Genomic DNA, 20,835 nt, shown 5'->3' on the forward strand with positions numbered 1-20,835 from the left:
TAGGATTATGTTAGCGTTTTTCCAAGGTTCCGGTACGCTCGAAGTCATGAGGCATTGCGTATACAGGGTGGCCAGTTTTTCTAGAACAATCTGCGCACCATCCTTCAACAAATCTGCTGTTACCTGATCCTCCCCAGCTGCCTTCCCGTTTCGCATAGCTCCCAAGGCTTTATTTACTTCTTCCGGCGTTACTTGTGGGATTTCAGATTCTTCTAGACAATTCTGTTTTCCATTATCGTCGTGGGTGCCACTGGTACTGTATAAGTCTTTATAGAACTCCTCAGCCACTTGAACAATCTCATCCATATTAGTGATGATATTACAGGCATTGTCTCTTAACGCATACGTCTGATTCTTGCCTATTCCTGGTTTCTTCTTCACTGCTTTTATGCTTCGTCCGTTCCTGAGAGCATGTTCAATTCTATCCATATTATATTTCCTTATGGCAGCTGTCTTACGCTTGTTGAGAAACTTTGAAAATTCTGCCAGTTCTATTCTAGCTGTAGGGTTAGAGGCTTTCATACATTGGCGTTTCTTGATCACATCTTTCGTCTCCTGCGATAGCTTAGTGGTTTGCTGTCTAACGGAGTTGCCACCTACTTCTATTGCAGATTCCTTAATGATGCCCATAAGATTGCCGTTCATTGCTTCAACACTAAGGTCCTCTTCCTGTGTTAAAACCGAATACCTGTTCTGTAGCATGATCCGGAATTCCTCTATTTCGCCTCTTACCGCTAACACATTGAGCGGCTTCTTATGTACCAGTTTCTTCGGTTCCCTCCTCAATTCTAGGCTAATTCGAGTTCTTATCACCCTATGATCACTGCAGCGCACCTTGCTGAGCACGTCCACATCTTGTATGATGCCAGGGTTAGCGCAGAGTATAAAGTCTATTTCATTTCTAGTCTCGTCATTCTGGCTCCTCCACGTCCACTTTCGGCTATCCCGCTTGCGGAAGAAGGTATTCATTATCCGCATCTTATTCTGTTCTGCAAAGTCTACTAATAACTCTCCCGCGCGAAGGGTAAGGCACGTCAAATATGCTCATCTTCAGGTCAAATTTGTCGGGCAGATTTCTATAAGCGAAGTCAATTAATGAACAGAAAAGAAAATTTGCTACATGTCAGTCTGGGTGGGAATTGAACCCGGGCGCCCGGGGTGCGAGACTAGCCCACTTCCACGACGCCACTGTGGCTCCACGGTTATGGTCGACTAAAGTTGTGCGTAGTGCGCGCGTCATTGCACACGTCAAGTCACAGCTTCCATTCCTACCTCACACTTGACACTTGCTCTTCGGATTTCATCGGTGCTGTATGTACTGGGATGCTCTCTGAAGCGTCTACCTCAACGGCAGCTGTGAAACGTGGTCGCCACGAAAGCACGCCTCAGAAAACGAAGCAAGCAAACAAAGCAAAAAAATCATCGTTCTACAGCAAAATGGTCTGCATGCGTCCAGTCTGCGGATAACGCACACGTAAGCAAACACACTGATTCAGCAGAAAGAACTTTTAGTCCATGTCAAAAATATAAATCGAAAACATTTGACCTAAGCGATTATACTGCTTTCGAATTCCAACACTGAAGCAGTTGTAAGCGTTTCTGCTGAATGTTTTCTTCTGTTTCTTAAGGTTACCAACACGTTATTGCTTTCTTTCTTTCTTTTTCGTACGGTCTCCATGCATCCCTGCGATATATTGTTTCGGTGTTTAATTCTTTTTCTCGTGCGTCAAGATGAGACGTACTTGTGAGATCAAATTTTCAGATACTCATCTGTACAAATATCCACATACGTAAACTAAACATCAGATGACAGTACAGCGCACGTCATCTTCACTTCCTGCTTGCTCCACAGAAATAAAAAAGATATGGTGCGCAATTTCTCCCGTAACGCCACATTGTGTGCCCATGCTTTTTGATATTAAGGCAATTGTTCATTCCCTTTGTTTATTCAGAGCCTTATCATCTGGTTCCTTGCAGCTCCAGCGTGGCAAGTCAAAGGTGGACGGTTGGTGGGAGCTTTTGACGACAAACCGCGTCTCCAACGCGTTCCGCACGCTCCCGCCGTTGCTGCAATCGAAGGAGTCGATGCGCGCAAGCCCACTGACTTCAATTCGGACATCTTACGTTCCAACAAGGTGGGCCTTACCATTGTGGCGTCAAAGTAGTTTATTGAGAAGCGGCACGTGCGCCGAGGCCCCAGGGGCATGTATGCTCTACGGAAACGTCCCGCAAGTTTCGACTCGAGTGTCTTCGGCCTGCTTAATGCTGAGACAGCCGAATTGTGTGTCGCGCTGACAGCAGTTAGTTTCTCGGAAGAGCCTTAACACACGTCGTGGCAGCATGGGGTGCACTTTGGCGCTCTTTTGAAGTAACTCGGGATGTTTGAATATTCAAAATTTCGAATAAGCAATCGAGTAGTGTACTACTCGATTGTGTCTTTGAGTCGAATGGTCACTATTCGTAAATGCGAATAGTTCACGAATACTTGAGAACGCTAACTGCGTCCAAATAACCATGACGTTGGAGCAAAAAGGCATTACATTTTAAGTCCCGCGGTCATAGTACAGACAGAAAGCTTGAGAACCTGCGTAGGGAAGCAGGCTACGTCACATAGGCGGCCATACTTTACAGTCTATATAGCGATTATTCGCACTTTGTGAAGAGCCTTGTGCATGTGAAGAAACTACTTGTTTGCTCCTAATGTTTCATTTGTGATATTAATAAACAACTCATTTTAACTTACCATGTAATGAAAGAAACTTGCTATCATCAAGAACCATTTTATATAATTAGCCACAACGGCTATTCATTCTTCGAGAACTGCTCGAGAAGTGTCGTATTTTCGATTAGATTGGGCTTGCTTCCGGCACTGTGCAATTCGTATTGCATTTGGTCTCAAAAATCACTCACACTCTTGGCACGCCTCTAGAAGTCGCGTATAGGATGCCTGGCCAGTGTCCGGTTTCAGGATAGTGAGCAGCAAGTGTGTGCGTCCTCTCTCTGCTTCTGCTTTCAAAGCCGTTAGTATTGCACAGCCGCTCGCTGAAAGAGGTTCGAGGCGAGGAGGCCTAGGTGTGCAGCGACAGAATTGCCTAGATTTGATTGGTAACCTAGTTAGGCTATACGGGAAGTTGGTGTCAGGAAAGTTCATTCAAGAGCGATACATACATAGCCAGTGAAACTTAAGTGGCACACTCAAGTGAACAAGCCACATTCACGTCACATCGGCCAAATCCGGTAGCACATGCCCAGTATCCCCTGGGGCAGATGCTCGAGAGAACAGCGACATTACCCAGTGATGCCAGTTGGCGTCAAAGACATTCGTCGAGTGGCGGCTCATACCCCGTCACACCTGCGCAAGGATCCAAGAGGCACGTAATACGTTACCCCAGGGGAACATACCCAGTGCCATCGGGATCGGCCCACATTTTAGACTGCACTATCTTCGGGATGGGCCCAAAATAACGGCCAGATTGTGACCAGGTGGGCATTGCAGAAAAGTTGGCCGAAGTCGTCGAAATTACTTCGCATTAAAAAAAAAACAGGCGATGGCCACACCCGCCATTTCCGATACGTCTCCATCGACCGCCAACACTTCCTGGCCTATTACACTGTCTGTGAACAACAGAAACGTTGACATAGCTTCAAGAATCGCCACGCCTTATTTATCGAATGTCCCAAGGCTCCGTTTCTGCATCGCTTCAAAGGGCAGGATATTTCGGCAAAAGTGGATGCCAGGGGTACGGTGACGGATGCCCGAAGTTTCTTGGTCGCCCGAGTTCGCTCGATGGTAGTCAGTGATAAAAGATAGCGTGCAAAGCTCGAAAGGGGCCGACAACAAAACGCCGAGGTGAAGCCGCGTATGCCAACAGAAGCGCATCCTGCGCACGCCGCTTTCTCGTTTCAAACATGGAAGATAGGACAACGCTTACGCGCCAGCGCTGCTGACTGTTATCAATGCAACATGGCAATATTTCAATAGCGTGACTGTCCCGCTATCGATCTATGCACTCGGCACAAGCCGCTTGCCGCACCTTTCTGGGGAGTGTGACGGGGCGCGTCTCCTGTTTTGTGCATTACCTCTTTATGCACCCTAGAATCCGAACAGTTCAGACATGGCGCCTTCTTACGTCCTTCTTTCCAATACGTTAAGACAATGCAATTTTCGCTGGGTTCTTTGCATACCTAAACTTTCTTTATCGTCCCAATGGCTCGAACGATAAACGAATGAAAGAATGCACCGATGATTTGCCCACGTGACTCCTCCTTTTGCGGCTGCCTTTGAAATACCACCGAAGTGATTATAACGCAAGAGTGAATCCAGATAAGCCAATCAAACTAGAGGTGTGCCCATGTTTGTACTTCATGTCTCGATACCATTAGCTCATTCAACTGAGGGCATCGCCAGAGCTTGCGGAGATCCCGAACCTTGCCAAACACGGGACTTGCGGGAAAGCACCCCAGGGCCATTGTATTCGACCTGTCTTCGTTGCTGAAAGCTTGTCCATACCTTTTGTTTGTTTGCAGCAGCAATCGTTTGTTTCTAACGTGTTTGAGCGCCTAGTGCTCAAACTGTGCTTACCGACAGCCTAGTGTATGTATGAGCGTCTGGTGTATAGGTGGCACGTAAGGGACAAGAGATGTGGAGATGTGGAATCTCGCGCACTTTCTTCAACAGCATCAAAAACTTAACACCACAGCAGCTATCATAGCGGAAAGAAATAATTTGGATATTTGTCAATAGTTGGAGCACTACAACTCATTTAAGATTTTACGCTTAGAGCAAAATATTCAACCTTGGTTAATGAATTATTGTTAGCTATTGCGTAAGCACATAATAAAACAAATGCTGTGAGTAGTTCAAGAGGACAGTGAACTATACTAAGTTAGTTGCATTCTCGTGACGCACCCGTCCATTTTTCGAAGGTAGTCACGAGGTGGCTCAGACACCCTGTAGAATTAATACGCATCTCTCAGTGCGTTAAAGCACCAGAAGTATAAAGTGATCCAACGCTTCCTGTTTATGAGGAACATAAAGGCTACGGCAATTCTTATGCTAACGACTACAATGCGTTGAAGTAAACTTCCAAAATAGTTCCCACTAAGCCTAAATACTTTTTTTACTCGCGTCAACACGCCTCGATGGGAAGCTGAAAACCTTTTCGTTCCGCTGTATGTTTCGAACCCCGATGTATCATCGCCATTCATACTTTTCCAAGATCTAATATATAGTAACATAAGCGATGGTTGCCTATATAAAATACACCTCAACATTAACGCACCTACTTGCCTTGCCTTCAGCACCCTCCAGCACCATTGCTGAGTTGGCATTCACGTTAACCTGAACAATCTCAAAATTTGTGCCGGTGTTATAAAGCACCGGAAAATTTTTGTTTCACCCTTATTTTATTTATTATTTGTTTTGCAGAATCGCTACCGCTGTATCGCCGTCTTCTACAAGTTCTGCGCGACGCCTAAGCGCGAGTACTTCTTTAGCCGTGCCGCCAACGCCTGCGTACCCGTGGGTGCTATGCCGGGTGTCCAGTTGTGCAACCACGGTGCCAACCGATACGCGTCGATGGATGACTGTTCCCTGCAGTGTGTGCGTACACCGCACCAGAGCAGGAGGTGCTTCCAGACAGCGCTGTTCACCACGTGCAGCAGGTGAGGATTCCCGCAAACTCAAAGTACGTGAACTTGTTTTCATTAGAGATTCAACGAACTGTGTTTTCAGAGGCACCTTAATGAAGAGCACTGGATAAATTACGACAACTTGGGTTTCTTTAACGTGCACGCAAAGCCCGACATATAACCGTTTTTGCATTCTGTCCCCATTCCGTCCACACTGAGGCACCGTGCCTAGTCGTGTAAATTTCTTAAATTAAATTTGTTGAATACGGTCAAGGGGTTGTGAAGCCGACGTAGTGTAGTCGAGACCAAACTGAATGAGGTTCGTCATGGTCTTTATGCCTTACTCAAGGACGTCTCTATTGCCGCACTAATATTCAATAGTAAACACTCTCGTATTTATTTAATGTCTCCCTCTTTGTTTCATATGATGAAACTTTAGCTCGGCGCCAACTCTGATTTTCCTATACAAATACGTGTACTACGCAGAAACGCTTTTATGTGACAACCACTCCACTTATTTGAATGTCACGTCTTGCACTTGAGAAAGAAAGTAAAACTTTTGCAACTCGATGAATCAGAATTTTCGTTTAGGAGCACCACTTTTCTGGCATGAAATGGCGACAATTGCTAAGTTTTCGAGAAAAAAAAAATAGAAGCACAAAGTATACGATTCTGAATCTCGCCGGCAAAAAAGATATAGCATGTGTACAAATTGTATCTGTTAGGGCATCGCAAGCGGAGAAGTTAGAAAACGGAATATGCAGCTTGCATGATGTGACAATGCTTACGACTATATTACGAAAGTACTACTCCTAAATTAGTGGTATATTTAGGAGTGGCGTATACTCAATTGTTTTTCTCCCCTTAGATGTACTATTTGTTCAAGTTAGAGAAGTGTGATATTGTTTTTGTGGTTGCCTTTAGTTTTCTAGGTCTTTTCTTATTTATGGAATCACTGAAAATGAGCGCCCAGATTCACAAAACCTTCATAATCTAAAATTGTTGGTAAGATAAACTTTCAGTCAATCTGGATGCAAGCCATTGTGTTAGCGAAGGCAGCCGACCAATGGGCAAGGAGCCCTTACGAAAGAAATTCTCTACGAATTCGGTCGCAACTTCCGAATGCTGCTAAAGCTTATCTTTCCTTTGAAATTCAAGAAACGATATCTAAATTGGCGTGGTCTATTTTGAGAAAATCTATTTCTCTGTTCCTATCTGTTTACATCGAAGTACCCGAGCTATTGCCTCCTTTCAGCTTGAAACTGCATGATCAGCAAGCAGCGGTATATTCCTTAGCATTATTAACGTCTGGTCTAACGGATGGAAGCAGACATGATAGCTTGCCGCATGTCTCTTTTTTTTTTACCCACAAAGTCAGACGATGGTTTCAGGGTTGAATCCTTGTAATCGCGTGTGACAAATTATTCCTACGAAAAGGCAAAAGTCTTAGCTTGCGTTTCCCGCTAGATTCCGAAGGTTTCTACGAGGGCGACGCAGTTCCGCCTCAAAAAAGAGCGTGCGCGTTTAAGAGATGCATTTGTTTTTGGCGTGCTCATTGATTTTCGTGGCAGATTGAAAGATAGTCGCAGTTTGGGCCGAAAGGCGAAATATCGATTTCGATAACGAATCATTAGATAGCTTAGTAAGGATAGTACCTTTATCGGCCGTATAAACTTGGAAATATGAGCTTTGCTAAAGGAATTATTAAGCGCAGTGTAAGCGCGCACAGGCAAACATGAACACGTTACAATCGATGACCGTGGACACTCGCTGGTAAAACGCTGGCACGAGCAAGCGCTGCAGCAGCAGCAAGCGAAGTGGCTTTCGGGCTGTCTATCACTTCAACGCTAAAGCAGGGGCTACATGGGGCGTTTTTCTCCTGCGATTATCGCGCGCCAAAAAAAAAAAAAAAGAACGAGCTGGCGGGACGCCAGCCAGGCTACATGAGGCGTACGAGCGGCGAACGCCGCCGCAGTGTGGCCAGACAAGGCAAAAATATTTTGGCTACCACTAAATGAACGAACAATGCTTATATGTTGTTCGCTTGTGCTATAATTGATAGATTATACAATAAATACCCCACTAATATCTCTATACACATTACCAAGTATGTTTAGTATTGTATCGATATTTTTGTGGATGTTCAGTGGAGAGAGTTGGCCGGAAATGTTTCGTCTGGCGACCTTGTGCGACTGAAACGGGTGTGCGGATTGCGCAGAGTTTCTATCTGAGCTTCGTTCTGTACATTGCTTGTGGCTCTCGTTGCTGAAAACTAATTTTAAAACGAGTTTTAAAAACTCATTTCAAAGAGTGATGCTTTCGCCGACGTAGCCATGGTGCTGACCAGCGCACGCGCGCGAAGTGTTCAAGGGACGGCAAGGAACGCCGAGACGGCTGGCCGCTCCCGCCGAAAACAGACGCAAGTGACTCCGACAGGCACTTCCGGTAGCGTCAGACGCGTGCCCGCCGCGTCAAGGCCAGAATACATGGAGCGAATATGCGACGAATAGTCGGCGTTCGACGCCCGGCGGCGTACGCGCGACGCGCGGCGGCGGCGAAAACGTCGTTCGCCGCCGATCCTGCTGGCGCAGAAAAGTTCGTCGGGCGGCGACGATACCGGAAGCGGCAAACGAGCGGCGCCCCAAAGCGAGCCAATCAGGTCTCACTATCCGCCCAGACTTCCGGCTAGGCTTCCCCGCTTGTCCGTGTATCCCGATCCCGCTCTATCGTTCACGCCGGTCTCCCGCTTTTCGTATTCATGGTATCCAAAGAGGCGCGGCTGGAATTTAACAAGTTAATAACAGCCATGGTTAGACAAGCTCACGTGCGCTACTTTCGGGTCTGCTTGCTTCGGCCGCGCGCGCGTTGAGCCACAGAACAGAGCAGCGGAGTTGGAGGAGCCGAAAGTTGTTTACCCGCCCAGTGTTGCCACAACGCATAGCATCGCCGCTTTCTTTAAACTACATCGGCACATTAATGTCTCAAACACATAAAAAAGACTAGAAATCATTTCTAAACAAAATTTTACGCGTTTTTAGAGTGTTCCGTAATTCAAAAGCGATAATAATTGTCGTTAAAGTTTTTTTTTGTCATGTGTTTCACGACAGCGCATTTGCCTCGTCTAGCCACACTGATAACAATGCAGCGACTCGCCGGCGGCGGCCGGCCTGTCTTCGCTCCATGTAGCGCAGCCCGACGATCTTACGGCGTCGCGCCGCGGCAGATTTTCTGTCGCCCGAGCTTCGTCGTGAAAGTTCGCCCCATGTATTCTGGCCTTCGAAATCTAGCTGGTCCTGATCGGCGGCAGCGGGCGTTTTTCCCTACGCCGGGCGTCAAATCGGCGCCGTGACGCGAAAATCGCCTCAAAAACGCTTCATGTATTCCGAGCTTAACTGAGCAGCGAGAACAGCACACACGAAGGCATGCGCCGTCTAAAGGTCGCTTTCAAGTTACGGTGCGCGTGACCGTGCAAACTGCGCAGCTGCAGGTGGGGTATGCTGGTGGGTCAACGCATTGTGAAATGCGGAATATCGGTAGCAACCTCATAGTTGACATCAGTGAGCCATCGAAGAACTTTATATGGACCGAAATAGTGCTTAAACAGGTTCTCCGGAAGGCCGCGATGGCGAATGGAAGTCCAAACCAAAACTCTCTCTCCAGGCTCGTAGGAGACTGATCGGTGACGAAGGTTATAGCGCCTCGAGTTGTAATCCTGGTGCCTATGAATACGTAGCGAGCAAGTTGTCGCGCTTCTTCAGCACGCTCCGTGAAGTCTTCAGCATACGTTTCGATGTCATCGCATTCATGTGCCTGCATCGCATCTAACATAGTTGTGAATTCACGACCATGTAACAGGCGGAACGGTGCCATTCCTGTTGTCTCTTGCTGAGCCGTCTTGTATGCGAAGGTGACATACGGCCAGATTTTATCCCAGTTCTTCAACGTACATCCACGTACATGGAGAGCATACCACGAGCGTTCACTCGGGCGTTCATCAGTCCGTTCGTTTGCGGGTGCTACGTACGGCGTCCTTCACTGGTGAGCTGTTCCACTAAGTCTTAATACTGTGTCCAATAGCTCGGCTGTAAATACACTTCCCCTGTAAGTTAAGAGTGCTGTTGGAGCGCCGTGACTCAGTACAACATTCTCTATAAAAAATCGGGTTGCTTCACTTGCCGTGCTACGCTTCAGAGGCTTGGTTTCGGCGTAGCGAGTAAGGTAGTCTGTGGCTACGATAATTCATCTGTGACCCGCAGCTGAAGTTGGGAATCGGCCTAGAAGATCCACTCCGACTTGAGAAAATGAAATTTCGAGCACTTCAACAGGGTAGAGGAAGTGTGCTGGTCTGACTGCTGGCACTTTTCGCCGCTGGCATTCAAGGATGTACGTCCGGATGTATTGTTGAACGGCCGCCGTTAGTCTTGGCCAATAATATTTTTGCCTCGCCCTACACAGTGTTCCTGTGTAGCCCAAATAACCGGATGTTGCTTCATCATGGCATAACCGTAATACTTCACTCCTGAGAGGTGTTGGGACGACAAGTAAATAGGTGTTTATGTTCGCAGAGATGTTGGCCCCATACAAGACGTCGTTACGCAAGTAAAATGATGGTAGCCCTCTTGCAAAAAGCCTTGGGACAACGGAAGTGGGACCTTCCAAGAAACTTATAATGGATTGCATTTCCGGGTCGTGGCATTGCTGCTGTGCGATTGTAGCTGTGTTGACAACTCCGACAAAGGCTGCATTGTCGCCATCTTCCACATTGGCAGATTCGAATGGGGCGCGAGAAAGGCATGCCACTTTCCAGGCTTATAGACAAAAACCACGTCGAATTCCTGAAGCTTCAGGCCCCAGCACGCCAATCGTCCTGATGGATCCTTTAAGTTCATCAGCCAACAAAGGCAATGGTGGTCACTGTCTACATTAAAGGAGTGGCCGTACAAATACGGGCGAAACTTCATAACCGCCCGCACGACGGCAAGACCCTCCTTTCTGTCGTGGAATAATTCACTTCCCTACGGGAAAGGGTTCTGCTTCCTTAAGCTATTACTCGTTCAGCGCCGTCTTGCCACCGCACAAGTATTGATCCTAATCCGACATTACTGGTGTCGGTGTGAACCACTGTCAGGTCGTCTTCGTCCCAGTGTTCGAGGACTGGGGGCTTTTGGAGGCGTTGCCGCCGCTCGTTGAACGCTTGTCCTGTTCTCCACTCCATACGAATGCGATGTCGTCACTGGTGAGGCGTGTCAACGGTGACACAATTCGTGAGAATTCCGAATGAAGTGTCGGTAATAGGCGCACAGTCCTAAAAATCGTCTAACTGCCTTTTTCTCAGACAGCACCGGAAAATTTGCAACGGCAGCTATTTTGTCTGGATCAGGCCGTACACCTTCATGACAAAGGAAAAGGTGCTATTCAAAGCCAAAGTGGCATTTTTTCCTGCTTTAGCGTGAGACCGGCAGATCGGATAGCTTGAAAAACCGCGTGTAGTCGCCTCAGGTGCTCGTCAGAAGTTGCAGAATATACAATCACATCGCCCAAGTATACTAAACACGTTTGCCAGTTGAGGCCTGACAGTACTGTGTCCATTAGCCGCTGAAATGTTGCCGGCGCAGAGCACAAGCCGAAGGGAAGTACCTTAATCTCATAGAAGACGTGAGATGTCACGAAAGCAGTTTTTTCTCGATCTCTGTCGTGAACTTCAATTTGCCGGTACCCGCTCCTTAAATTCATCGACAAGAAATGGCAGGCCTGTCGCAGTCTATCGAGGGAATCGACTATAAGAGGTAGTGGGTAAACGTTTTTGTGATCTCATTCAGCTTGCGGTAATCAACGAGAAACGTAAGCAGCCATCCTTTTTTTAACGAACACCACTGGCGACGCCCAAGGACTCTTCGATGGCTGAATAACGTCGTCTTCCAGCATTCTTTTGACCTGACTTTCTATGGCTTCGCGTTCCCGTGGGGTCACCCGATACGGGTTCTGCCGTATGGGCCGGGCTGCATCATCAGTGACAATTCGGTGTTCGGTCAACAGCGTTTGACCAACCCTCGACGTCGACGAGAAGCAGTCCAGATACTGATGTTCCAGCTCCAGGAGGCTTTATTTCTCAGCAGAGAGTAAGCTTGGGCTAACATCGATGGGTAGATCTCGAGGCACGGGAGGCAGGCTGGTTGATACCCCTTGTTCTACAGTGAAACAGTCGATGACCTGAGTGTACTCTTCAACGTGCGCGACTGCCGTGCCTCTTGGAAAATGCCGGTGCTCATGGCTAAAGCCTTTCATAAGAATTTCCGTGCCTCCACATTAATGTTGACGACGTCTATTGCAATGAATATGCGATGGCTGAATAGCAGCGCCGGAATTCATTCGGCTACAGCGTCAAAGTTGCTCGGTATGTTTCATGTCACCGACACAAGGGTGAATGCAGCATGAGCGCGGTGAGACAGGCACGTCATCAACGGTGACGCGTAAAGGTCTACGTCGTTGCTGTGTACAGAGTACAACTGTATCTGGGCCCATGCTAAACGTAACCGACCTGCCCGGAATGTTTATAACGGCGCCGTATTCACGCAGAAAATTCATACCCAAGAGCAGGTCTTTGGAGCACTCCGGCAAAACGACAAAAGTAGCAACGAAGGCTGACACACCAATATTAATTCTTGTAGTAGCTTTGCCTGCGGGCGTCATCAATTGGCCCACTACTACAATTTATAACTATTAGTTTATCTGGGTGGTCCCAGGTGGTGTCACGCAAAGCGACGAAAAACGAAAGAAACGACGGGAACAGTGGCACACCTTTCAAGATACAACGACATTCCAGTCGCTTGCTGGCACCCAATGACGGGGTCTAGTTTGACGCCCAACAAATATACTATTTGTTTCGAGAAACGAGAGCGACGCCGGAATTGGCTTTCTGCCACTTCTTCAAATTCGTTTTGAACCTCCACAGCTCTTGTTCCTCCTCAAGCACCAAAGCAACCAATGTTCCCATCGCAAGCGCAAATTTCTCGAATTAAACTATGGATCGGATCCAAGCGTGCCGTTCCGCGGCCGAAGCCGCCTTGTGGATCCAATGCAATCCCCCAGACGCGCTATGCGAAGCCGGTATCGTAACGAGCACATGATCACTCCAAACTTCCCAACTCCTGTCGCGTTCGGCGCCTACCAGGCGACGTACTCCGTTGCAAGATGATTCACGGGAGCGTGTCATTTTGACGTCACCAAAAACGTGGCGGCGCCCCGCGGCTGGCGACGTCGGCGCGGAGTATGCCAATAGCACTCACCGGTAACCGAACGAATGCGCCTAACAACGATCTCTGATCGCACCCCTGTTAGTCCATTCGTTTCTGGATTGTAGGTTGTTGTGTTTTGATGGGTAGTGCCACTGAGTATTAGGATGCGATCTAAAGGCCCGGCTGTGAATGCGGTGCCTCAGTCTGTTATGACGATGGTAGGTGCGCCATCTCACAGGACAACATTTTCAATGAAAAATCGTGCCACCTCTTATGCTGTGACTATCTGGGTAGCTTTTGTTTCGGCGTAGCGTGTAAGATGGTCAGTTGCTACAATAACCCAGCCGTTAGCCGTAGTAGAGGTAGGGAGTGGACTCACGAGGTCCCTTCCGATCTGGTCAAATGGCGTTTCTGGTATTTGAACAGGTTGTAGCAAACCAGCTGCTTTAATTTTAGGTGACTTTTCCCGCTGAAAATCTAGGTAGGTCTCAAAGTGGCGTTTCACGGCAGCGGGCAGTCCTAGCCAATAGTATCTTTGTTGCACTCTGTTCAGAGATCGCGTGTATCCTAGATGCCAAGAAGTGATCTCGTTGTGACATGCTTCCAGTACTTCAGAATAAAGAGCAGTAGGTACGACGAGCAGATAGCCGCATCCGCTCGAAGAGAAGTTCATTTTGTATAGAACTTTGTTGCTTCAGGAAAACGATGACAACACTCTTGCGAAAGCCTTAAGTGCGGTCAGATTTTGTCCGTCCAAGAAGTTAATCAGGCTAACTAGCTCACGGTCGGTACGCTGTTGTTGTGCAATGGTATACGTGTCGAGAAGACCGAGGAATGCTGTCTCCTTTTCATCGGAAGAAGGAGCCGACTCTACGGGTGACCGAGAGAGGCAGTCGTCTTCGGTATGGCGTTTCCCCGACTCGCACATGACCGTCATATTATACTCTTGCAGTCTAAGGCTGCAACGTGCTAATCGCCCGGAAGGATCTTTAAGATTTAAGAGCCAGTAGAGCGAATGATGGTCGCTGATAACTTTGAAGGGGCGACCATACCAATATAGGCGAAAATTTGTAACCGTCCATACGATGACGAGGCAAACTTTCTCAGTCGTAAACTAGTATGCTCCTCTGCGTGACAGCGTTCTGCTTGGACATGCGACAACTCTTTCTCTGTCCTCCTGGCACTGCACAAGCGTGGCTCCAAGACCAACATTCCTCGCATCAGTGTGAAGCATTGTAGGCGTTGTCTCGTCAAAGTGGGCAAGCACAGGGGGCGTTTGTCCACAGTTTCGCAAATCGGTAAATGCAGCTTAATGTTCGTCCACCCTATACAAAAGCAACGTGGTCCTTCGGGAAGCCGGTTAACAGCAGCGGAATGCAAGCAAAGTCTACAATAAAGCGCCGATAATATGCGCAGAGGCGTCCTCGAGTACTGAAGAGCAGCCACGAGCATCAGCGACGTGATCAAAATAGGGCAAGGCCGTACCCCTTGGTAGGTGCCGTCGCTCTGTGCTAAAATTGGTTAACAATAGCTTCGTGCGCCCATCCGTGACACTTAGGATGCCTCGTGCAACGGAGATGTCGTGAGTAAATAACAAAGAGGTTACTTGTCTGCAAATTCTTAATAATCAAACAGTACGTCACATGCCACCGAAACAAGGATAGGTGACCGAGGTTGGACGACCACATTGTTTTCGATGAGATAAAAGAAGTTGTGTTGTGGGGATAAGCCGGGATTTAAATCAGGACGCTTATAAAACATAACCGAGTGGTCTGGCATGTTGATTATGGCGCAATATTCCCTTAGAACATCGATGCCTATGATAAAATATTTAGAATATGTTAGAAGAATGACAAAAGTCGCCATTGAAGAAGAATCGCAGATGGTGATTCTCACAGTACAGCTTCCAAGAGGCATGAGTGCTTGGCCACCTGCAGTCCTTATACGGGGTACCGTCCAAGGCGTTTTATACGGGGTCCCGTCCACGGCCTTGACGCATTAGGCCTTGACGCATTATGGAATAATCGGCACCACTGTTTAGTGCTGTGGCTTGCTATCCGTCGACGGTAAGAACAATACTTGCGCTTACAATTTTGTCGGTATTAGCGTTTGCCGGTTTCACGGCGTCCTGCAGCGGGGTTATCGGGGGTTTTTAATGGCCTTGTTCTCGGCCCGCAACCTTATCCCCAGAGGTCGCCGCCATTAGTTTCCCCGGCGAGCGCTGGGCGACCGTCTTCCCTGAAGTCAGCAAAAGGGCGTTAGTTGGGTGAAGATTAATGAAGAGGGGACGGAGAGGGTGATTGTCGGCCGAAATTGGTTTGGTAATTAGGCAGAGAGTCCTTGTTCATAGTGCGCGTTACCGTAGGACCTTGAATAACAGCGTCGTCGCGTTGTAGCATGTAGTCGTCACAGGTCGGTCGACCGTCAGACCAGAATTCACCAGCTGAGAAAGAGGTGTCGCGATACCAGCAAAAGCAGGGAATATGGTCGATGCTTCCGCAGTTATAATAGAGCGGACGCCTATCGACAGTGCTCCACACATCCGTTTTTCTAATTTGCGGAGGCCTGGAAGCCTCGTCTTTTGGCGCAGACCAGAATGCAGCTGACGGCGGCTGGCGGTAGGAAGGAATCGGAACAATGGGCGGACGTGTGAAAGTTTCCTCCGGTGGTGATGACCAAGTTGAGGCTCTCTGCGGCTGATGGTGCGACCGCGTGGGCGTAACAGAGGACTGACGTCGGAGAGCGTCGGCGTTACTGACGGCACGCTACTCGTCACTAGGATGGCCTGCCGCTTGCGAAATTTCATTACGGATGACTTCAACGACTGACGCCACGGGTGTGCTCACTGCCGGTGTCCAGAGCTTCTGAAGTTCTTCGCGAAGAATCTCCCCATTTACGTCACGAAATGAGTTGTGATTGCTGACGGTTGTTGCCGCGGCGTTGATTGGAGTGCTGACGGGCAAGCGATCGTGCTGCTTGCACCTTAGATGCAGTGCGCGTTCAATACCAGTGGCTCCCTTTATAAAATAAGCCACGGTACTCGGTGGATCGCGCACAAGTCCCGCCATAGTTCTTTTTTGACTCCACGCATAAGGTATCGCAAGTTCTTTTCCTCGGGCATGTAAAGCCTGTTTCACATGCAAGCGTAAATGCTCGCGATTGCGGCGAGGTTCGGGCAAGTTGGAATTTCCTCGCGGCGGCAGCGCGGCAGCACCGCTTCCGAACCAGTGACGGCCCGCCTGACCACGTGACCAGTAGAGGAGTAGTGCGGGAAAGTCTGCGCATAAGATTATGTTTATTTACTAGCTAATTGCTAATATCAGCTGTGGAGGTTCGCATTCTGAATACCAGGGCAACATCCTGAATTTGCATCACCGATGCCATGCACCTAGAAGGAAGCGCAGAAGTAAAACTGGCGTACTCGGATCAGCGATTTATCAATGAAAGGCAGCGAACTACCTAGTACATCAGAGTCAATGTGAGTCTTGCGCGTGACGCTATGGCTTGCCGCACAACGAAGGGCTTCGTGAACGGCCCTTGAACGAGGGCATGGAGCTCCTTTAAACTTTTCTATCATCACCTTACAATACTCCTGAAAACACTCGGTTTCGGCGTTCATGAGCAGCGGCATCTGTGCAAAAATATTGCAGAGTCATCATCATCATCAGGCTGGCTACGCCCACAGCAGGGCAAAGGCCTCTCCCATACTTCTCCAACTGCCCCGGTCGTGTGCTAATTGTGGCATGTTGTCCCTGCAAACTTCTTCATCTCATCCGCCCGCCTAACTTTCTGCCGCCCCCTGTTGCGCTTCCCTTCTCTTGGAATCCAGTCCGTAACCCTTAATGGCCATCGGTTATCTTCCCTCCTCATTACATGCCCTGCCCATGATATCGTTTTATTAATTTCAGCCAAGATGTCATTACCTCGCGTTTGTTCCCTCACCCAATCTGCTCTCTTCTTATCCCCTTAACGTTACACCCATAATTCTTGTTTTGCGTAGCTCGTTGCGTCATCCTAAATTTTAGTAGAACACTTTTCGTAAGCCTCCAGCTTTCTGCTCCGTAGGTGAATACTGGTAAGAAACAGCTGTTATACACTTTTCTCTTGAGCTATAATGGCAACCTGCTGCTCATGATCTGAGATTGCCTGCCAAACGCACCCCAGCCCATTCTTATTCTTCTGATTATGTCAGTCTCATGATCCGTATCCGTGGTGATCACTCTGATCACTCTGATTCTCCATAAGATTAAAGTACTATGTCTGTGCAAACACAGCCCACCGCGGAGTTCAACTCCTTCCTCCTTCTGATTCTCACAGAGAGGTCTCACCCACCAGCACCGTGGAATTTGGAGTTCGAGCAAAGCCTTCTCTATTTTTTAAAAGGCGAGCAAAAGCAGATGCGTGTAAGAATGATCATGTGCCTCACATAAATCCATCTCCGCTGACATGCTAGCGACCGTTATGGCAGAGTACAGGGCCGCTCGCGAGTTTGTGCGCCGCATATGCGCATTTTACAAAAACAACACAATAGATAAAAAGTAAGCACAGTTAAGATATTTAGAACGCAGGATATGTATCTACAGAATAAATGTTTGAGAAGCAGGGACCAAACAATGCTTATGTTGGCAGTCGCGAACTACCGAAACTGGCTGAAAGTCGCCTGTTTCTTGCCAGCAACATTGATATTTGCAGCGGCGGAAAACGCGCGGCGGCAATGCATGTGAAACGAAACATCGCGAAAAGCTTCGCAGCCCCGCACCGCTGTTCGCGCCATTCGCTCGATCGCTTGCATGTGAAACAGGCTTAAGCGTCAGCTCTACGACACAGGCGGGTCGTGGACGGCCGCGCGCGCGGTATCTTGAAATGTGTTTGCAGACTTGGTGCGCGCTGTGTTCTGGACGCTCTTGCGTTGAAGCCAGAGACCGCACGAGGGGCACTTCGGCTCGACGCTGCAGCCGCGCCTGCTCACACCAGCGTTTTGACAAGAAATGTCTGCGCTCATCGAAAGTGATGTGTTTACGTTTGCTGGTGCGCGCTCACACCATGCTTTTTAATTCAGTTGGTAAGCGAATGTTTCCAAGGTGATACGGCCGATAAAACTACCAGCCTTACTTTGATAGCTGCAGAAAAATTTGTTGTCGCAATTGATGCTTCGCGATTCTGGGGAAACGGCAACTTTTTTCGCACTCTTACGTAATTCCAATACGGTTTGCATCCCTTTATTATATAACGTGTTTTCTAAAGTAAGGGACGTACAGATGTGGTCAGCTTTCTTAATGTGGCTATATGGTAACGCGGCTGCATAGGCACAGCGGAAGTGCAAGCTGGGCGAGTTTGCATCGTATCCTTCCTCGAAATGCAACTGATATCACGCATTTAGCGCTCTGATGCCAAATCGTGGTGATATTTATAGCTCGTGGTGCACATAACAAATGCACATTCCGTATTGGATTAGATGACACATTTATGTGCGACTCATGCGGTTCAAGATATACTATTGAGCACCTCATATACCCGTGTACTCGGTACGACATCAAGCGCCGCCCTGTTACGACAGCAATAAATCGGCTGCATTGAAGAACTTTTTTCACACGCCGATATGCATATATGCCTACATCCGATTAGATAAGTGGACATTCCTTGGATTTGCTTGCATTTGAAAACCACCGCTGTTGGTTGATCTGTCCGTCCAAGTAAACGCACCTCGACAAGGCGCCGGCTTCGTCTAATCCATGGCGACATTTGCCCGAAAGTTCTCAGTTTTAAAAAAAATCTGATAAGAATTTTCTAAATATCTGAAGGTCTATTGCGATCATACAGATAACCTGCACCTCCTCTGGTAAACCAACTAAGACAATTATATTTTCGCAAGGTGTTTTTAAACCTGTTTGAACAAACGATGTCATCTGACATAATGGCGCACGGTGTCAGAAAGGAAAGACGCATCAAAGAGGCTCTCGAATGAAGACCTGGTGAATCAGACGAAACGCAGCCAAAAGAAACAACAATGCACGCGCCTACCACCTGGCGCCATTGGATATAAAAGTTCCTGCCATTCTTTTCAGTTCTGACCAAATTCAGACGCACTACACTGAACAGTGATGAAGATGACTTTATCGTATTAGGCGCACTAAATATATATATATATATATATATATATATATATATATATATATATATATATATATATATATATATATATATATATACTGAGTATCCCCAAGCGACGCCAAATAAAAGTACCTAGGTGCTGTTCAGCTACGTAGAATTTGCGCATTTTTAAAGTTTGGCTCAAGTTAAATGAAACGCCGTGTACATAGGGTCAGAGCGGTAGAGGTATAATAAGCCCAAGTAAGAAGGTTGCGAAGCGCTACTACTAAACACGGCACCTGTTTCGGACCAACCGAGCAAATTTAAATTCGTTACCCTATGTATGACACGTTTCTCCTATGTCCGAAAAGCAAACTTCGTGCAAAAATGTTAAGCGGACAAGAGGTGACGCTATGAACGTGGGTGCCCATCAAGTCAACACTTCTGTACCCACCGCGGTGTTCTTGGGGCCGTCGAGGTCGCCGGTTCGATCCCTAACGCGACAGCCTCATTTCGACCGGGGCGAAATGCAAGAACGCTGTTGTGCTCAGAATTAGGTTAAATAATCACTGGATTCATGCGATAAATATTTACACGTCGAAGAATCCCGCGTGATCAAAATTAAACTGAATCCCGCCACTGCCGCGTGTCTCGTAACGAAATTCTGCGCTTGGCACGTAAAGCCGTATAATTTAGTTCAGGCTTAGCACTTGTGCCACGACGCGCTGTGCAGTGTGAGGCAATGACAGTGCTAACCTTCTCGCCGGCTACGAATGATGACGCACAACAACGCATCAAGCAAACACGTCTCGCTGTGTTCGTTGTTCTACGTAGGCGAACACAAGTGGAGCACGCATGAAACGTTTAATATCAACTCATCACTCTAGCATTGTACTAAGAGCTGAAGAACTCAAACATACCCCGTAAAAATCACCGCCAATTATCGTCAATTAACGCAAATAGCAAATATTGACTGACATTGATACGGACATTGCGTGGCATCCTAACTTTTTTTCTTCTTTTGCAGCGACGACATGGTGAACGGCAGCAGCACGTGGTTTTTCGATGGCACAGGATGCCGCATGTGGCAGTTCCCTTTGGGTCAGTGCCCCTCTCTGGACGGTGATTTGTTCGCCAGCCGGGAGCTGTGCACCACTAGGTGCCTTAGTCGCGTGGTCGCGAACTCTGACCTCGTTGGCGCCGAAAGTGGCAACAGCATCTTCACTCGGGACCCGACGGTGTGCCGCGTTCCAAGACCGAGCGTTTGCACGAGCCAGCAGCGTCGGTTTCCCGTCTTCTTCCAGCGCGCCGTTGACCCTGGAAGCAGCCCTCGATGCCAGCCGGCGACGCTGGTTGGAGACACGGGCCATCGGTGCCTTGCGGGCACCAATAAGTTCCGCTCGCAGAACGAGTGCGAGAGCGTGTGTGTTCACGGCGTGTAAGGGGCAGGCCGAACGTGTCGGCGTTATTCGAGTGAATAATAAATTGTGGCTCGCGTGAGAGCCGCGGCCAACTCCGTGCACAGTGATTATTCGATAAAGCGTCTTTAAGTACTGATGCATCAGAGCATTATTCATATTTGCTGATTTTCTACTCTGATCGCCCGTAAGAGTCGTCAATTGCGTCTTTTTTTTCTTCTTTTCTCAAAAGAAGCTTCTTTTGTGTAGTGCACCATGGTTTCGCATTCGTAGACCGGTCGTTTAATCCGTTACTGCCTTGCCGGATAAATAAATATTTACAGAGTAGCAATCACTCTGGCCCCTTAGCAATAACTTCTAATAGTTCGACGTACGTAGGTATTTCAAAGTATGTTTCTGTTGCTTGGGCTGGTGGACTAGCCTTTGTAAAAGTGACTGACACAGGCTTCTTCCTTAGCCGA

General features: G+C 48.0%; 1 protein-coding gene across 1 annotated transcript in view; it reads left to right on the top strand.

Moving 5' to 3' along the window:
- LOC129382925 (uncharacterized) overlaps positions 1 to 20,457 on the top strand; it is a 34,769-nt gene extending 14,312 nt beyond the window's left edge. The window contains exons 2-4 of the mRNA XM_055067143.1: positions 1,978 to 2,135; positions 5,429 to 5,664; positions 19,984 to 20,457. Coding sequence (XP_054923118.1) covers positions 1,978 to 2,135; positions 5,429 to 5,664; positions 19,984 to 20,398 — 809 coding nt within the window. The 3' untranslated portion in view covers positions 20,399 to 20,457. The remainder of the gene's footprint in view (positions 1 to 1,977; positions 2,136 to 5,428; positions 5,665 to 19,983) is intronic.
- Positions 20,458 to 20,835: the final 378 nt, after the last annotated feature.

The sequence above is a fragment of the Dermacentor andersoni genome, chromosome 3 (genome assembly GCF_023375885.2).
Source record: "Dermacentor andersoni chromosome 3, qqDerAnde1_hic_scaffold, whole genome shotgun sequence".
NCBI classification, from domain to species: domain Eukaryota; kingdom Metazoa; phylum Arthropoda; class Arachnida; order Ixodida; family Ixodidae; genus Dermacentor; species Dermacentor andersoni.